At 41.6% G+C, this 15808-nt stretch overlaps 4 protein-coding genes across 4 annotated transcripts; all 4 read left to right on the top strand.

Moving 5' to 3' along the window:
* The first annotated feature begins 1246 nt into the window (after window positions 1-1246).
* LOC106341027 lies at window positions 1247-2756 on the top strand. Its single transcript, XM_013779848.1, has 5 exons — window positions 1247-1642; window positions 1732-2049; window positions 2212-2338; window positions 2420-2478; window positions 2577-2756. The coding sequence occupies exons 1-5, from the start codon at window positions 1247-1249 to the stop codon at window positions 2754-2756; spliced, it is 1080 nt and encodes a 359-aa protein (XP_013635302.1).
* An 857-nt stretch (window positions 2757-3613) lies between these two features.
* Window positions 3614-7699, top strand: LOC106335102 (probable disease resistance protein RPP1). The gene is made up of 4 exons (XM_013773565.1): window positions 3614-4347; window positions 4448-5558; window positions 5640-5930; window positions 6060-7699. Exons 1-4 carry the CDS (start codon window positions 3758-3760, stop codon window positions 7206-7208), a joined length of 3141 nt encoding a protein of 1046 aa, XP_013629019.1. The 5' UTR covers window positions 3614-3757; the 3' UTR covers window positions 7209-7699.
* LOC106335450 lies at window positions 7494-13286 on the top strand. The gene is made up of 6 exons (XM_013774008.1): window positions 7494-7573; window positions 7707-7882; window positions 8303-8361; window positions 8462-9006; window positions 9899-10365; window positions 12243-13286. Exons 5-6 carry the CDS (start codon window positions 9911-9913, stop codon window positions 13147-13149), a joined length of 1362 nt encoding a protein of 453 aa, XP_013629462.1. The 5' UTR covers window positions 7494-7573; window positions 7707-7882; window positions 8303-8361; window positions 8462-9006; window positions 9899-9910; the 3' UTR covers window positions 13150-13286.
* A 1031-nt stretch (window positions 13287-14317) lies between these two features.
* LOC106297909 (F-box/kelch-repeat protein At5g38670-like) lies at window positions 14318-15620 on the top strand. Its single transcript, XM_013734046.1, has one exon. The coding sequence runs from the start codon at window positions 14388-14390 to the stop codon at window positions 15618-15620; it is 1233 nt and encodes a 410-aa protein (XP_013589500.1). The 5' UTR covers window positions 14318-14387.
* Window positions 15621-15808: the final 188 nt, after the last annotated feature.

Below are 15808 nucleotides of genomic sequence, written 5' to 3' on the forward strand. Positions count from 1 at the left end.
CTTCACGGCCCCCTCTCCATCTCCCCGCGGGCGCCTATCCCGGGACCTCTCGCCTCTCCCCGCGGGCGCCTATCCCGGGGCCTCTCGCCTCTCCCCGCGGGCGCCTCTCCCCCCCGGCCCGCCTATCCCCCTCTCTCTCCCCACTCTCTCTCTCTCCCCTTATCTAAATATATATATATATATATATATATATATATATATTAATATAAAATTAGTCTAAAAAAAGTTTGACCAAAAAAAAATTTTTTTGGTAAAAGCTTAATAGAGTTCCTATGCGGCGGAGAACGATCGTCGGACTTCTTGTTGTCTCTAACACCTGAATCACCACAGATCTTAGAAATCAGACAATGATTTTGGCTAATCAAAAATCAGATCTGAGTCGAGATACTTACTTCAGCAGCGAGGTACTCGAGGAGGACGACGGCGCCATGTAAACTGGGAGCTCCACCACTGAGTCTTTGAGCCTTTCTTCAAGAAACGAGTGGCTTTGATCAATTTCGAGACCGGTTTGGTCTTTGGGCCACCGAAACGCCTTGTTCACTTTTTCCGGTGGTTTCTCCATTGCACAGAAACGGGATTACAAGATTAGTAGAAAGAGAGATTTAGTGGAAGGAGATTGGAGGTTTTGTATTTTTTTTTGCGGTCTTTTTTTTTTTAGCGGTCTTCTTCGGACAACGATATCATTGGAGAAGAAAGAAGGAGAAACAATGGTTTAGTTGTTTGTCTGATTATAATGTTTGCGAGTTTGGTTTGTTGTCTGATTATAAAAGTATAGTGTTTTTGAGTTGGGGTATTGTATATTTATAGAGAAGCTAGTGCCTTTCGTAACAGATATATCTCTCTGTTAAAGGTTTGAATATGTTTCGATCGCCACAAAACGCGTGCGTGTCTCCTAACGGTAATAATTTTGTAATCGAACCGGTCTTGAGTTGGGGTAATTTATTATATTTAATCATGGTCTTTGCAACCCCACCTAAACCGGTCTTGCAAGTTCTTCTCGGACGTAATCACAAAGAGAATATTGGTCCAACAGACTCTTCGTTACCTAACCCAGGCCCAGTAATCATTGGCCCATTAGCTATTTTTTGGTTTTTTCCACGATAATTTAAATTGCGCCAAAAAAATTGAAAAATACCAAAGTGGGATCATATTTATTTTGTTATCAGTTCACTCTCTTTACTTACACTCAGTTCAAGGGTTTGTCTCCGGAGAGAAAGTTTGGGTTTTTATTTTCTGACAACAGACAATGAAGAGAGGCGATGAGATTGAAGTCTCCTCCGATGAAGAAGGGCTTAAAGGGTGTTGGTTCAGAGCCATTCTCGAAGACCCTCTGCCTAAATCCGGTAACAAAAAGCTGAACGTGTCTTTGCTAGCCAACGATGGCTCCTCCACCACTACTCAGAAAACCACTTACCGGAGATTCCTCCGGCCGATTCCGCCGGAAAGTCTGTTCACGGCGGCAGGGGAGTTTGAAGAAGGGTGTGTGGTGGAAGCTTCTCGGGGAGGCGGGTGGTGGACCGGTGCGGTTGTGAATAAGATAAACGATGAGGAAGTTTGGCTTTTCTTCGATTCACCACCGAATCTGCTCCAGTTCAGGACAGGACAGCTCAGACAACACTTTGACTGGGTCAAACAAGAATGGGTCTGACCACAAAACAAGGTTCGAGTTTTTTTTTTTAATGCTTTTTGTGGGTTGGTTTCTCATTATTTATGTTTTTGGTGTTATTGAAGGTTTTTGTGAGTAAGAAGTCAACATTTAGATGTGAGACTATGGTGGAAGTGAAAGTTGATGATGATGTTGACATGTGGGTACCATCAGTGATTGTTAAGGAGATGGTAAACAGGAAGAGTTTCGTTGTCAAGTCTTTGAAATACCTGAGCTGGAATGATGGTGAAGAATCTAAACCAAACAGAACCGTTGGTTTAAGCAGCATAAGGCTCACACCGCCGACTGTTTCTGTTAAAAGCAGCTTTGGGTTGATGGAGTCTGTTGAAGTGTTTATTGATCCTGGATGGCGTCCAGGGACCGTGACGAGTATACTCTGTGTGGTTTAAGTCAACAAATCAGTATTTGGAGTTCAAACACAATGCTATAAGGCCTTCCGAGGAGACGATAGCCAAACTGGTGTCGGTTAGTTTTTATCTGGCTTTAGTCAACTTTTGATTCTTGTTTGATTTATAAATCGAGTGTTATGTTGTTTCTGTTTTCAGCAAAACACTAATGAAGTAAATGCTGCTTGTATGCAACAGGTGCTAGAGGAACACAGCCGAGAAAATGACAGTCGTAAGAGAAAAAGAGGAGAAGTAGAGCACAATCCAGACTTAAGTGAGGCTGCTGGTATGTCTTTAACCCTCTCATTAGTGTGTCATGGACTTAGTTTCTGCCATGCTCTTGAAACATTTCCACTGTTGTTTTCAGCTACTGAATCAGTTTCATCTCAAACAGAGGCTGGAACTGAAGAATTCACTGTCCAGCCGGTGAGTCATCTTTGATTCAGCATTGTCACTCTTTACTTTCTTAATAAGTTTGTTATATAATGGTGGCTTATTATTCATTATCTCCTTTGGGATGGCAGGAGAGCAGCGAAGAAGCTAACAACAATCAGGTGATGCAAATAGTTGTTTTGCCTTTTGCTAAGGAGTCATCGTTTTGGAAGGAACTTGAAACAAGAGAAGTCTTCCAGAGAGCACCACCACCAACATATTTCTCTAAAAATTCTAAAAATCATTCTCTAAGAATACCTAAAAATCATTAGGTAATTCCAAAAATATATTTATAAAGTAATATGGTCAAGACGTATTTATAGCTCTTATTTTTTTTATATCTATCATTTTATCTATCATTTTTTTATAAAAAAGTTCTAATTTCATAAAACTGCAAAAAAAAAGAACTTTAATTGGGATTAAAAAGTTACAAAATTATGAAACTATAACAATTTAAATCAAATTGAATTACATATATGTCATCCATTGGTTCAAACAGTTAGTTTCGGGTTTAGGGAGTTTTATCAAATTTTTAAATAAAACCGAATTGCATATCGGATCACCGCGTTACCAATTTGACTGTAGGTTTGGATCGGATTTAAAAGCGCTAATTTAAATGCAAAAAATATTTTAAATAAAAGAAATACTACAAATTGACAAAATATTTGTAATGTTGTTTGTGAAATTTTTTTATCATATAATATTCTAAAAACGCAGATAAAAAATCTAGTTATATTATTAAGATGAACAAAGCATTACTCTGAAGTCTGAACCAAATCAGTTTCTTCGAGTCACAATTGTCTTTATAAAACTTTGAACCAAACCATAACTTCTTCAAGTCAATTTTAAACATTAATTTAAAAAAGGAAATTTCATTTTCAAAACAAAGGAAATATCCAAGAACTTCGGTTTATAAAACTGACAAGAATGGTGGAACCTACATGATAGCTTTTTGCTGTGGTGGAACCTACAGGAAATTTCATTTTCAAATCACAGGAAATATCCAGGAACTGCGGTCCATTAAACTTAATTTCTCTATAGCGTGTATTGTCAGTACTTTATTTCCATTAAGCTTTAGTTTCTTTATTGGTACTTTATAAAAAGAGAACTTTTTATATTTCCACTAAGCTTTAGTTTCTCTCTTGCTAGTGTGAACATTGTCAGTCAATATCGTCAACGTTTTCTCATTATATACACAAAACCCTTTGTGTATCATTAGTCTCTCTATCTCGTAAAATCTCTGTGATCTATAGATCTTCTCTCCAGCGTAGTAATGTATCTTTACCTTCTCCCTGTGATAGTTGCTACGCCTTTGTGTAGTAGAATCTTTTCTTTTGTTTATGCAAAGTTCAAAGTCCAAGAAAACAAAATAATTGCTTCTTCTCCTTCATCACCATCTCCCAAGTCAACTTTGCCTCGTAACTGCATACACGATGTCTTCCCTAGCTTCCATGGAGCAGATGTCCGTAAATCCTTTCTCAGTCATCTTCTGAAGGAGTTTGGGATCAAAGGAATCAACCTGTTCATCGATAACGAGATCACTAGAGGAGAGTTTATAGGCCCTGAGCTCAAGAAGGCAATCCAAGGATCAAGAATCGCGATTGTGTTGCTCTCGAAAAGATACGCTTCTTCATCCTGGTGTCTCGACGAGTTAGTGGAGATCATGAAGTGTAAGGAAGAGTTAAGTCAAACGGTGATGCCCGTTTTCTATGAAGTGGATCCATCTGATGTCAAGAAGCAGGCCGGTGACTTTGGGAAAGTCTTCAAAAAAACTTGTAAAGGCAAAACAAATGAGGTTATTGTAAAATGGAGTCAAGCTCTAGCTAAAGTGGCCACACTCGCTGGTTACCATTCAAAGAACTGGTTCGTCAAATCATTCCAAACACAAATCAAACTATATATTAATGTCTTTTTTGTTTGAACAACTTTAATTGACTTTGATGTTTTGAATATGTTGTATAAGGGATAACGAGGCAAAAATGATAGAAGATGTTGCCACTGATGTCGCGAAGATGTTGTTTAACTCCACTCCGTCAAGATATTTAGACGAATTTATTGGGATGGAAGCTCATATGAACAAGATTTTGCGTGTTTTACGCACAGATTTGGATGAAGTGAGGATGATAGGGATTTGGGGGCCGGCTGGGATTGGCAAGACCACCATTGCTAGGTGTCTGTTCAATCAACTATCCCATTCGTTTCAATACAGTGTCTTTATGATGAATGTCAAAGCAATGTATACGCCACCGATTTGTTCAGACGACCACAATGTGAAGTTACATTTGCAGCAAAAGCTTTTGTCTCAACTACTCAACCAGAAGGAAGATCTCGAGATTTCTCACTTGGGAGTTGCACAAGAAAGACTGAATGACAAGAAAGTTCTTGTTGTTCTTGATAACGTTGATCGGTTAGTACAACTAGAAGCCATGGCCAAAGAAACTCTGTGGTTTGGTCATGGAAGTCGGATTATCGTTACAACGCAAGATCGTAAGATTCTGAAGGCACATGGGATCACTGATATTTACAAGGTTGATTTTCCATCAAATCGTGAGGCTATTCAGATGTTTTGTATGTATGCTTTTGGTAAAAAGTCCCCTGAAGATGGTTTTGAGAAGCTTGTATGGGAAGTTACAAGACTCGTCGGTAAACTCCCTTTGGGACTAAGGGTTATGGGATCTCATTTTCGTGGAATGTCCAAGCAGGAGTGGGAGAATGAACTACCAGAGCTATGGAGATGCCTTGATGGAGAAATTGAGAGCATTTTGATGTTCGGTTATAACGCATTATCTCAAGAAAATAAAGATTTGTTTCTTCACATAGCCTGCTTTTTCAACAATGAGTGGAAAGATAAAGTGGTAGAGCATCTTTCAACGAGATTTTCTAATATGAGGCAACGGCTTAACGTCTTAGCCGATAAGTCTCTCATATCTTTGAAACGGGGAGATGTGATTATGCATGATCTGCTAGTCCAGCTTGGTAGAGATATTGTCCGCAAACAGTCCAGTGAGCCTGGACAACGCCAGTTTCTGGTCGATAAAAGAGAGACTTGTGAAGTACTGGCTGATGATGCAGCGGTAAGTTTTGATCATTACAAACTGAGTCTGTTTGATAACTAGCTACAATCATCTCTACCTTATTTTTGGCTCTGTTTTCAGGGTAGTAGAAGTGTTATTGGCGTAATGTTTGATGGACACGAAATAAATGTGAGTGAGAGAGCCTTTGAAGGAATGTCTAATCTCCAGTTCTTAAGATTGGAAGTGGAACGTGCTGGTGGAGGAGATGCATTTCATCTATTTGGTGGACAAAGCAATTTATCTCGTAAACTTAGATTACTAAAATGGAGATTTTTTCCGATGACATGTTTGAATTGTATTCCCAACCCAGAGCTCCTCGTGGAACTATCCATGCATGGCAGCAAACTTGAGAAGTTGTGGGAAAGAACAAAAGTAAGTAACATAAGAATATCATTTTTTTTTAACCAAGTTGTTATCACTATTATTGATCAGATTTGTAACTTGAAAAAACTAGACTAATAGCACGTAACAAATGTGTTATTGTTGATTTTTTTCTGTCAGCCGCTTAGCAATCTCAAGTGGGTTGATTTGGCGCATTCAAAAAACTTGAAGGATGTTTTTAGTCTCTCAACTGCCACTAGTCTACAGGAATTAAATCTCAGAGGATGTTCAAGTTTAGTGGAGCTTCCCTCTTCTATTGGAAATGCCATTCATCTCAAGAAGTTGAATCTCAGTGGATGTTCAAGTTTGGTAGAGCTTCCTTCCTCTATTGGGAATGCAACTAATCTCCAGTTTCTGTCTCTTAGTAGTTGTTCAAGTTTAGTGGAGCTTCCATCTTCTATTGGGAATGCCATAAGAAACCTCAAGGAATTGGATTTTAGTAGATGCTCAAGTTTAGTGGGAGTCCCTTCCTCTATTGGAAACGCCACTAATCTCAAGCGTTTGGATTTTAGAAGATGCTCAAGTCTTGTGGAGCTTCCTGCCTCTATTGGAAACCTCCATAAACTATACTCTTTGACTTTAAAAGAATGTCGCAAGCTGGAGGTTCTTCCTGTCAACATCAACTTGAAATCTCTGAGGACACTTGATCTCACTGATTGCTCCTTGATGCAATCTTTTCCTGAGATCTCGACAAACATCAAATATATGTATCTCACTGGAACTGCGATTAAACAAGTGCCTTCATCGATCAGCTTGTGGCCTCGTCTAATTGACTTGCATATGTCATACAGCGAGAACCTCAAGGAGTTCCCTCATGTTCTTGACACCATGACAGTTTTGGTTATGAGCAACACAGAAATACAAGAGATTTTTCCTTGGATCAAGAGAATCTCTCGTCTTCATCTGGATAACCAACAACCTAACCACACACACACATCTGCAAACATATCATCAGTAAGCCTCAAAAGAACAGCTACTAAAGACCAATTCTTTTGTTTACACATAACCACCATTAACAGGAATGATCTGACCGTTGATCCATTCACCACCATCACCAGCCAAGAACCCAACGAGAGGCACCACGTCTCTGACTTCGCCGACTCTCCCAAAAGGATTCTCTGCGGCTATCTTCTCCACAACCTCCGAGCTCTTTCCTTCATAGAACATCTCAGTGGCTATGGGTCCTGGAGCTACACAGTTTGCAGTGATCCCTGTTCCTTTGAGCTCTTTCGCAAGGATCTTAACCATCGTTTCCACAGCTGCTTTTGATGCAGCATAGGCGCCGAATCCAGGCTTCAAACCTCGGGTCATGGAAGATGTGAGGAGTATGATCCGACCACCACCTTCAAACGTGCGATCGAAATCTTCGACTGATGTGTTTGCGATCGAAGGGTACTTAGGATCGAGGACTCCCGCCGAGTTAACCAGAATATGAACCGGCGACTCGAAGGCGTTCTCCGCCGCATCGAACAGAGACGTCACCTGGCTTGGCTCTGAAACGTTGGCCTGAACCACGATCGCTCTTGGTCCGTTTCCGGTAACGGCTGGAAGACCGTTGATCTCCGCTGCGACGAGCTCGGGTCAGACGATTTAGTTGTGTAATTGACGACGACTCTAGCACCGAGTTCAGCGAGGTGGATCGCTATCGCTCTCCCTTTGTTAACCACTCTTCTGTTTATACTTAAGCCTTGATTATTCATATAGATTTTACCTTTTAGTTTTTAAATTTTAGTTTATAAATTTGTTGTTTTCAATCTTGTTTTGTAGATTTTTTTATTTTTAATATCCAGAAGCCCAGACACTCTGTCTAACCGGGAATCGCGAACACGGAAAGAGCATACACATCACAAGACGCGCGCGAGAAGAAGAGGGAGCGTGTTCTGCACCGATCCACTCCGGAGCTGACACGTGTCGAAGAATGCCCCAACATGTTTTGCTGTCGTGTAGGGCTGTGCTTTGATCACAAGGCAACTTTATTTAATAAGATATTTTTTTAATTATTGTTATTACGTTTTTGAGTTTGGTACAATAATTCTTAATCCGAAATAATTAAATAGAGAATTTTCTTCAAAATATGATTTTTGAAAATATATAAAATGAAAATATTACTTAGTTTACAAAATTTTAACCTAGTTTTGTCATATTTAATTTACATAATACTTCAATTTTAATATAATAGAATAGAATATAAATATATATATTGTTTAAAAATAGCATAGAATTTTTCATTTTTTAATTACGATAAAATTTGACTAATATTAATTTATAATAATATTATGTTACTAATTAGAGAATTAATTAGTTAGTGTGTCATGGACTTAGTTTCTGCCATGTTATTGAAACAGTTCCACTGTTGTTTTCAGCTACCGAATCAGTTTCATCTCAAACAGAGGCTGGTACTGAAGAATTCACTGTCCAGCCGGTGAGTCATCTTTGATTCAGCATTGTCACTCTTTACTTTCTTAGTAAGTTTGTTATGTAATGGTGCCTTATTATTCATTATCTTCCTTTGGGGATGGCAGGAGAGCAGCGAAGAAGTTAACAAAAATCAGGTGATGCAAATAGTTGTTTTGCCTTTTGCTAAGGAGTCATCGTTTTGGAAGGAACTTGAAACAAGAGAAGTCTTCCAGAGAGCACCACCACAAGCTCCTCATTTCAGCCCATTGGTTGGGGAAAGTGAAGTGTTCCGTGAAGGTCAAGCCCTTGGTATGATGCTCACCTTTTCCAAGCTGACGTTCTCATGGCCAGCTAGATAGCCTCAAAGCGTCCTTTGCCAAGCTGAAGAAACACGGTTTCAATGTTTCTGCGCCTCTGACACGGATCAACGAACTGTTGGCTCTCAAAGATAGACAACAAAAGGCAATAGAGATGAGAAAAATGGTCTAGACAAAGAGGTAATGGCTCTTAAAGAAGAGTTTGGTGAGATGGAACACAAGATTATTGAGCTGGAGAAGCAACAAGTGGATCTGAAAGAGAAGATATGTCAGATGGAGTCATGTGCAAGAGAGCGTGGGGTAGAGCTTGACAATCTCGAGTCTGAGTTCAAAGCAACTTCATCTGCTTCCTGGTAAGCAAAACTCTGATGAGCTGTCTGATTTTAGTTAAAGGTTTTGTCTGAGATAAATGGCTTTTGTGTTTCCAAAAAAAAGTGGCTTTTATTGTTAAAATGATTGGTTAGTGGAACTCATGAGAGATCGATCAGTAACACATGGTTGATTAGTGACTATTGGTTATTCGTTGGTTCGTTGGTGCAAGCTATTAAAAGAGCCAAGTAGTTAACCATCTTCTTTGTTTTTCCGTTTAGTAATCTAGTTTTTAACATCTCTCATAGCTTTTCAGTATCTCAGGGGCTAAACCTGAGTAAAGAAGGAACAAGAGTGCAAGCAAGGTGAGAACCTAAGATCAAGCAAGATCAGAGTCCACTGTCTATTTTACCAGTGCCAAAACTAACACTAAATCACATAGGATGAAAATGATAATTTCGAAACATAAGTACTAATTAAGTAAAAACAGAGAAGTTAAGGGGGTAGATTTGATTTGCTTTAAGACCCAAAAGTTACGGAGAGTTGCCATAATTAAACCCGCGCTCATCGCACCCAAACGCTCTCAAAGTTCAAAAATCAAAGTTGAATCCTTTTTTTTTTTCTGGTTTTCTTCGCGTCGTATCGTAAGAGGAGAAGAAAGATCCATCTCTCTCTCTCTTGCAATCTAGAGACTTTCAGACTCTTGCGGTTTTTTCTTTCGCTATACAACAGACACTGGTACGCTTCGTTATTCATCAGTCATTTCGATGGGTATTTAAGATATGGTTTAGAATCATTTGAGTATATGATCATTTCGGTAAAGTTGTTACTCAAATGATTGTACCATATCTCTAAGTTGTGTATATCCTATTATTTTATTCAGTTTTTGATACTTATGATCTTGCTTGTTGACTTCGCTGTGGCTTTTATTCTCAGAGGGAAACAAAAATGGGGAGAAACCTGGGTTCAGCGTTTAGACAAGAGTTGGCTAACCTTGACAAAGATCCAGATACTAACAAGACTGCAATGAGCAACTTGAGAACCATTGTGAAAGATCTGGATGCAAAAGCTCTACATGTGTTTCTCAATCAACTTTCTGAAACAAAAGAGATCGGTTCTGACTCTGGTGGTGGGTACACGGTTTCTCTCTTTGAAGACCTTGCACGTGCCCACGGAGTCAAAATCTCTCCCCATGTGGAAACAATCATGCCGGTTATCGTAAGGACGCTGAGCTCTTGTGAAGGGGCGTTAAGTGTTCAACAGGCTTGCTCGAAGGCGGTTGCTGCTATTGCTAGATACGGAATCGATCCTGCAACGGCGGAAGACAAGAAAAGGAATGTGCTCCATTCTCTTTGTAAACCTCTCTCTGACTCTCTTTTAGACTCTCAGCATCTTGCGTTGGGAGCTTCTTGTAACATCCCCGTCCCGCAGTCTGAACTGGATCAGTCCAAGGCCAGACTGATCAGACGGGACAGACATGTTGGACATGTCATCTTGATAGTACTGGTCAGGTTAAGATGATAAGGTACGTCCGAACATAGCAGTTGAGCTTGTCGGACTAAGCTGGACGGATTCAGACAAGGCAGCTGGACTTGTCATCTGATATCAGTTACTCAATGTGTGGACTGACTGGTATATGTTCTGACAGGAACGTATACGGAGCAGAACATGAACTGATTAGCCAAGGAAAATGGCTGGAACGGTTACTAAGTAGTTACCGGAACAGTTACAAGACGGTTCCGGGTGGTTACTGGACTGCTTAACTGATTGGGACGGTTTACGGACAGTTGAGTTCTGAAACTGGTAAGGCGGTTATAGAGCAGTTGGAACTGCCGGGAGTTACTGGGAAACCGTCAAGGACGGTTTTGGACTGATAGGAAACTGTCTGGGAGCGGTTAATGATGAGATGGAGCGCGGGAGCAGTTGAGTAACACGGTTATGGGCGGTTAAGGCCGAGAAGTAACCGCCCAAACTCCTTTTAATGGGAATCCCGCGGATCATAGAAGGGGGAGATCTTTCCACACAGTTTTCGGGAGAGAAATACCGAGAGAAGGGGGAATCAGATCAAGAGAGACAGAGATCGCCGTGAAAGGACCGGTCGGATCTGGTTCCGGCAGCGCACGTACCGAGCAATGGTACGCGTTGGGTTTACTGGTGCGTACGGCGGTTAGAAGCAAGCCGCATACTGAGAAAAGGATATCGCGACGGTTCGTGATGTATACAAGGGTGTGTACGGTGGTTACAATCAGGGAATCCGTGCACAAGCCACGAGAGTGGGACGATCGGCTTGGTCTGTACGACGGGAGCCGTGTACCGGGTGCGCGCATGGTGCTGACTGGGTTTGATGGATCGACAAGGCGCGGGCGGTTACGATCGATACATATGAGACTGGGATCTAACGCGGGACAGTCTGATCGAGTCCGCTTGAGACGGCGTTCAACGTACTGGAGGGAGCAAGCGATGGACTGTCCGGTGGGTTCTGGTAGGACTACGAGCAGTACTGGTAGCGTACGGGAACGCGAGTATGTGTCTGGATACGATGGTTATCCTGTCGGACCGTGCTGTGAATGGATGTGGAACGTGATACTGGCGGTTAGGGCTCGGATCGAGTCTTAATGTTCTGTACCGGCTATGGCATAGGCCGAATCTTGATTGTTTGGTGTTGACTGAACCGAGACTTGTACTGGATTGGATAGTGTACTGATGTACACGGCATCAAGGGAGCCTGAAACTGAAACTGGATGGTTTGAGGGCAGGATGGCTGTGAGGAGAACTGACTGGATCGAGGGTTGTGGAGCCGACCGTGTACTGACTGATCCGGGTGTGATTAGGGACTGGTTCTGGGGCGCTAAGCATGGCTAGCGTACTGTCTGTTCTGGATGGCTGGTTGGAGACCAAGCTGTCTCTCCTTGTTTACTTGGGTCACGTGGGGATGGTTGGCTGAGTGACTAAGGAACAAGGGGATTCGGTTATGTATCTGATCGAGCTGGCTAGATAAGACGGATGGGAAGCAGGAAGACAGCAAGGAAGGAGTGTATGGATGGATTTTCAGATAACAAAGCACCAAGGCAGTAAGGTACATGTTTATTATACTGTCTGTTGTAGTGATTCGCTAGGATGCTGGATAGACTTAGCGAACACTCGGTTCTGATCTGAACTTCTTAGAGGAAAACTGTAATAAAAATCCCAAATTAGGAAAAAAATCGGGTATGGATCACGTTAGATCGAGGGAAGTGAACTGGGGTCGTACTGGCGCTAAGGAAACCGGGTCGGGGCCTTACACTTCTCTCTGCTTGAAGTCGCTTGTGGACTGCGACAGCTGGCGTTACGCTTCCGGTGAGATGGTTAATACCCTTTGCCAAAGCTTAGCTGTTGCTCTTGAAGCCGCCTCGAGCGAAGCTGAGTCTCACATGGCGCTTGTGATAGCTCTCGCTAAGCGCAATGCTTTTACAGTTGAGGCGTATGCGAAGCTTTTTGTGAAGTCTGGTCTGAGGATTTTGGAGTTGGGCGTTGTGGAGGGTGATGCTCAGAAACGGGTTTTGGCTGTGCAGGTGCTTAACTTCCTGATGAAGTATCTGAACCCCAAGAGTATGTCTTCTGAGGTGGAGCTTGTGTTGCAAGAGATGGGGAAGCACGTGGATGATGAGGTGTATTTTGTGAGAGTAGCTGTTCATGAGACCTTGGGTACAGCAGAGAGATTGATAAGAGAGGCAGATCAAGTGTTCAATGGTGTTGAAGATGATAACATGGAGACAGTTTGCTTCCATCAGAGGAGCAGAAGCTCTGAGTTTAACGAATCCTTTTGCTCAATGAGCAATCAATCGAGAAGGTCGAGGCGAAACAGGAAGAAGAGACGGTCGGAACGTAGCAGGCACGGTTTCAGACAAGATTCGTTCACCGAACTACTAGAGAACAGAGAGCAGCTAAGGCAGTATAGTGAAAGCTCATCATCATCATCGATACATGACAGGTCTGGTACTACTACTCCAACAGAAGACGTGTGTGAGAAACTAAAGTCAGAGGACAAAGTTAAGACAGAAGAGACTGTAACAAGAAGCAAGAAGAGTGTGTTGAGATGGGGTTTGAGTTTCTTCTCTGTTGTGGTTGCAGGGTTTGCTTCCTCCTTCATGTGGGTGCATCTGCGAGATGATATGATGATGATGCCTCCTCATCTTGTTCCTACTTGAAGCGCACCAAGTGATGAACATAGAAAAAGCTTAAGAGGACTTACGTAGGTTCGGATTGTGTGGATCTTCTGTCAATGTGTGGATCTTTTGTCTTTTCACTCTCAAAAAGGAACTTGTACCAATGTCATTGACTAATATAAAAAAAACACTTGCAATAATCCAATTTAGCTAAACCGGGAAATTTCAAGTCGGGACGAACCAAACATTGCAAACCAAAAGGCAAAAACTTAAGTTGGTGTGTGTACGCTAGGCCCGGCATCCGGGTCGGGATCATGTTGGGTCCGGATCATTTCTGAAAATTTGAACCCATATAGGTATCTATAATTTTTGGGTTCCAAATTGGATCTTGTCGCGTCCAGATCGGTTCGTATCTATAATTTTAATACCCGTAAATAATTATAATTTTTGGGTATATTTAGGGTTCGGGTCGGTTCAGGTATTTAGGATCCAAAATCTCAAAAAAAATACCCGATAACTTCATAGATACCTGAAGAACCGCAAAAATACACGAAAATTTACCCAAAATCAGATCTGAAAACTTAAAAGATACCCAAAGTTTTATCCGAATACCCAAATTATATTTTTTGAAATCTAAAATTTTACCCGAAATCTAAAACTAAACCCGAAAACCGGACCAAAAATTAAAAAAATATCTGAAATATCAAAAATATACTCAATTACCTAAATATATCTAATATATACAATAAGTTTCGGGTACTTCGGATACCCGATCGGGTCTTGGTAGGACCCGAACCGAACCGAAACCCGTGGATCTAAAGAAAGACCCAATATGTATTTTAGCATGGACCCGGACCCGGACCCGGACCTGTATTTTCTGGTTGGTTCTGATTTGGGCCTCCGGATTCGGGTAAATGCCCAGGTCTAGTCACAAGATCACAATCTCATACTGGGACATAGATGGTGGGCATGAATATGATGTCCGAGTTTTTAGAGGTATTTGTGATGTGATCTGTTTCGTTTTAATAAACAATTATCTGATCTGATTCAATCCGAGCTATCTGAATTTTGAGTACAAGACGACCTTTACTTTGGATATAAATATAAATAATAATATTTTATTACAAGAGGACCTTTATTTTGGACATGGGCTTCTTTAATTTGAACGTGGACTCGCAACTTGTTTTTCTCTCTGTTATATAGTCGACGGAAAAAAAAAGAAGAGTAGGTGTTAAAACCTAATTGTCGTCTTCTTCTTCCTTTCAAAACCCGGAGAAGAGATGGAGAGGTTGATCAAGAGGGATTTCGTATCGAGGAAGAGGAAGACAACGACAACTACGAGTACTACTATAGCGGAGAAGAAGAAGAAGAAGAAGAAGCCAACCCCAAACACATCTGATGAAGTGATATTGCTGCCACTTCCATATGATTTGGTACTGATGATCGTGGCACGCGTTCCAATATTATACTATCGGACTCTGCCACTAGTCTCCAAGAGCTTTCGATCTATGGTGGCTTCACCTGAGCTTTACAAGGTTAGGTCAATCTTGGGCCTCACGGAAACTTGTCTCTATGTGTGCTTGAGGTTCGGGTTAACTTCTTACAAGTGGCACACCCTCTCCCTCTCCTCCTCCTCCTCCAAGAGTAGCCGCCGCTATGTTTTGGCTAGAGTCGCCGCTGATGATAATGATGATGATTCTCCTTGTAATGTGGGTTTGGGTTATTCAGATCTTGTGGCTATTGGTTCTGATATCTACAACATCGGCCGAGCAGATAAAGCCTTTCTACGGCCCACCTCTGGGGTCTCGATTCTTGATTGCAAGTCTCACACGTGGCGCAAGGCTCCACGCATGCCAGTGGAGCTAGATGAGCTTTCCGCCAGGGTCCTTGATGGAAAGATATATGTGCAAGGACGCTATCATCAAGATGGTTCGTGGAAGAAGTCGTTCGAGGTGTTCGACACGAATACTCAAACTTGGGATCTTCCTTGCTGCGGATTGGATTGGGAGGGGATCGCTTGTTGTATTATTGACGGAAAGCTCCACGCGGTAACTCGCTTTGATGGGGTGTTTGCTTTCGATTCGAAGAAATGTAGATGGGAGCTCGTTGAAAAGTATCCAAGGACGGCTGGTGATACTATATTTTCAGTTTCTTACTGCGAGGTTGATAGTGTTCTGTATTCTGTGTCTGGAGACGGAGCTCTGAGATGGTATGACTCCGACAAGACAAGGTGGAGAGATTTGAAGGGTTTGGTAGGGCTGCCTAAGTTGCCCTATCCTCTTGCTGGTCGTGGCTCTTTTGTTAAATTGACTGGTTATGGTGGTGGGAAGATGATGGTGTTCTGGAATAGAAATTTAAGCAGTCAGTGGCTTAAAAGGGACACCATATTTTGTGCGGAGATAGCGCTTGAAAGAGGCAATGGAGATTGTTGGGGGAAACTTGAGTGGTACGATAGTGTACTTTCAGTCCCTGTGGTTACTGAATTCGTTAAGGTTCTTGCTGTAACGCTTTGACTGATGTTTGTCTTGACTTTATTTTGCTTGGAATGACATCTTAAAAATTCTAATCGACAATTTTTAGTTAAGTTTCTATGGTCCCTTGTACTGTTTACATGATCTTCGTCCTACTACTCTTACATGATCAATGAACCAGATACGTATCAAAATAGTATAACCAGAACGAAGTAACAAGAACTTCGCAA

This window comes from Brassica oleracea, chromosome C1 (genome assembly GCF_000695525.1).
Source record: "Brassica oleracea var. oleracea cultivar TO1000 chromosome C1, BOL, whole genome shotgun sequence".
Taxonomy (NCBI): domain Eukaryota; kingdom Viridiplantae; phylum Streptophyta; class Magnoliopsida; order Brassicales; family Brassicaceae; genus Brassica; species Brassica oleracea.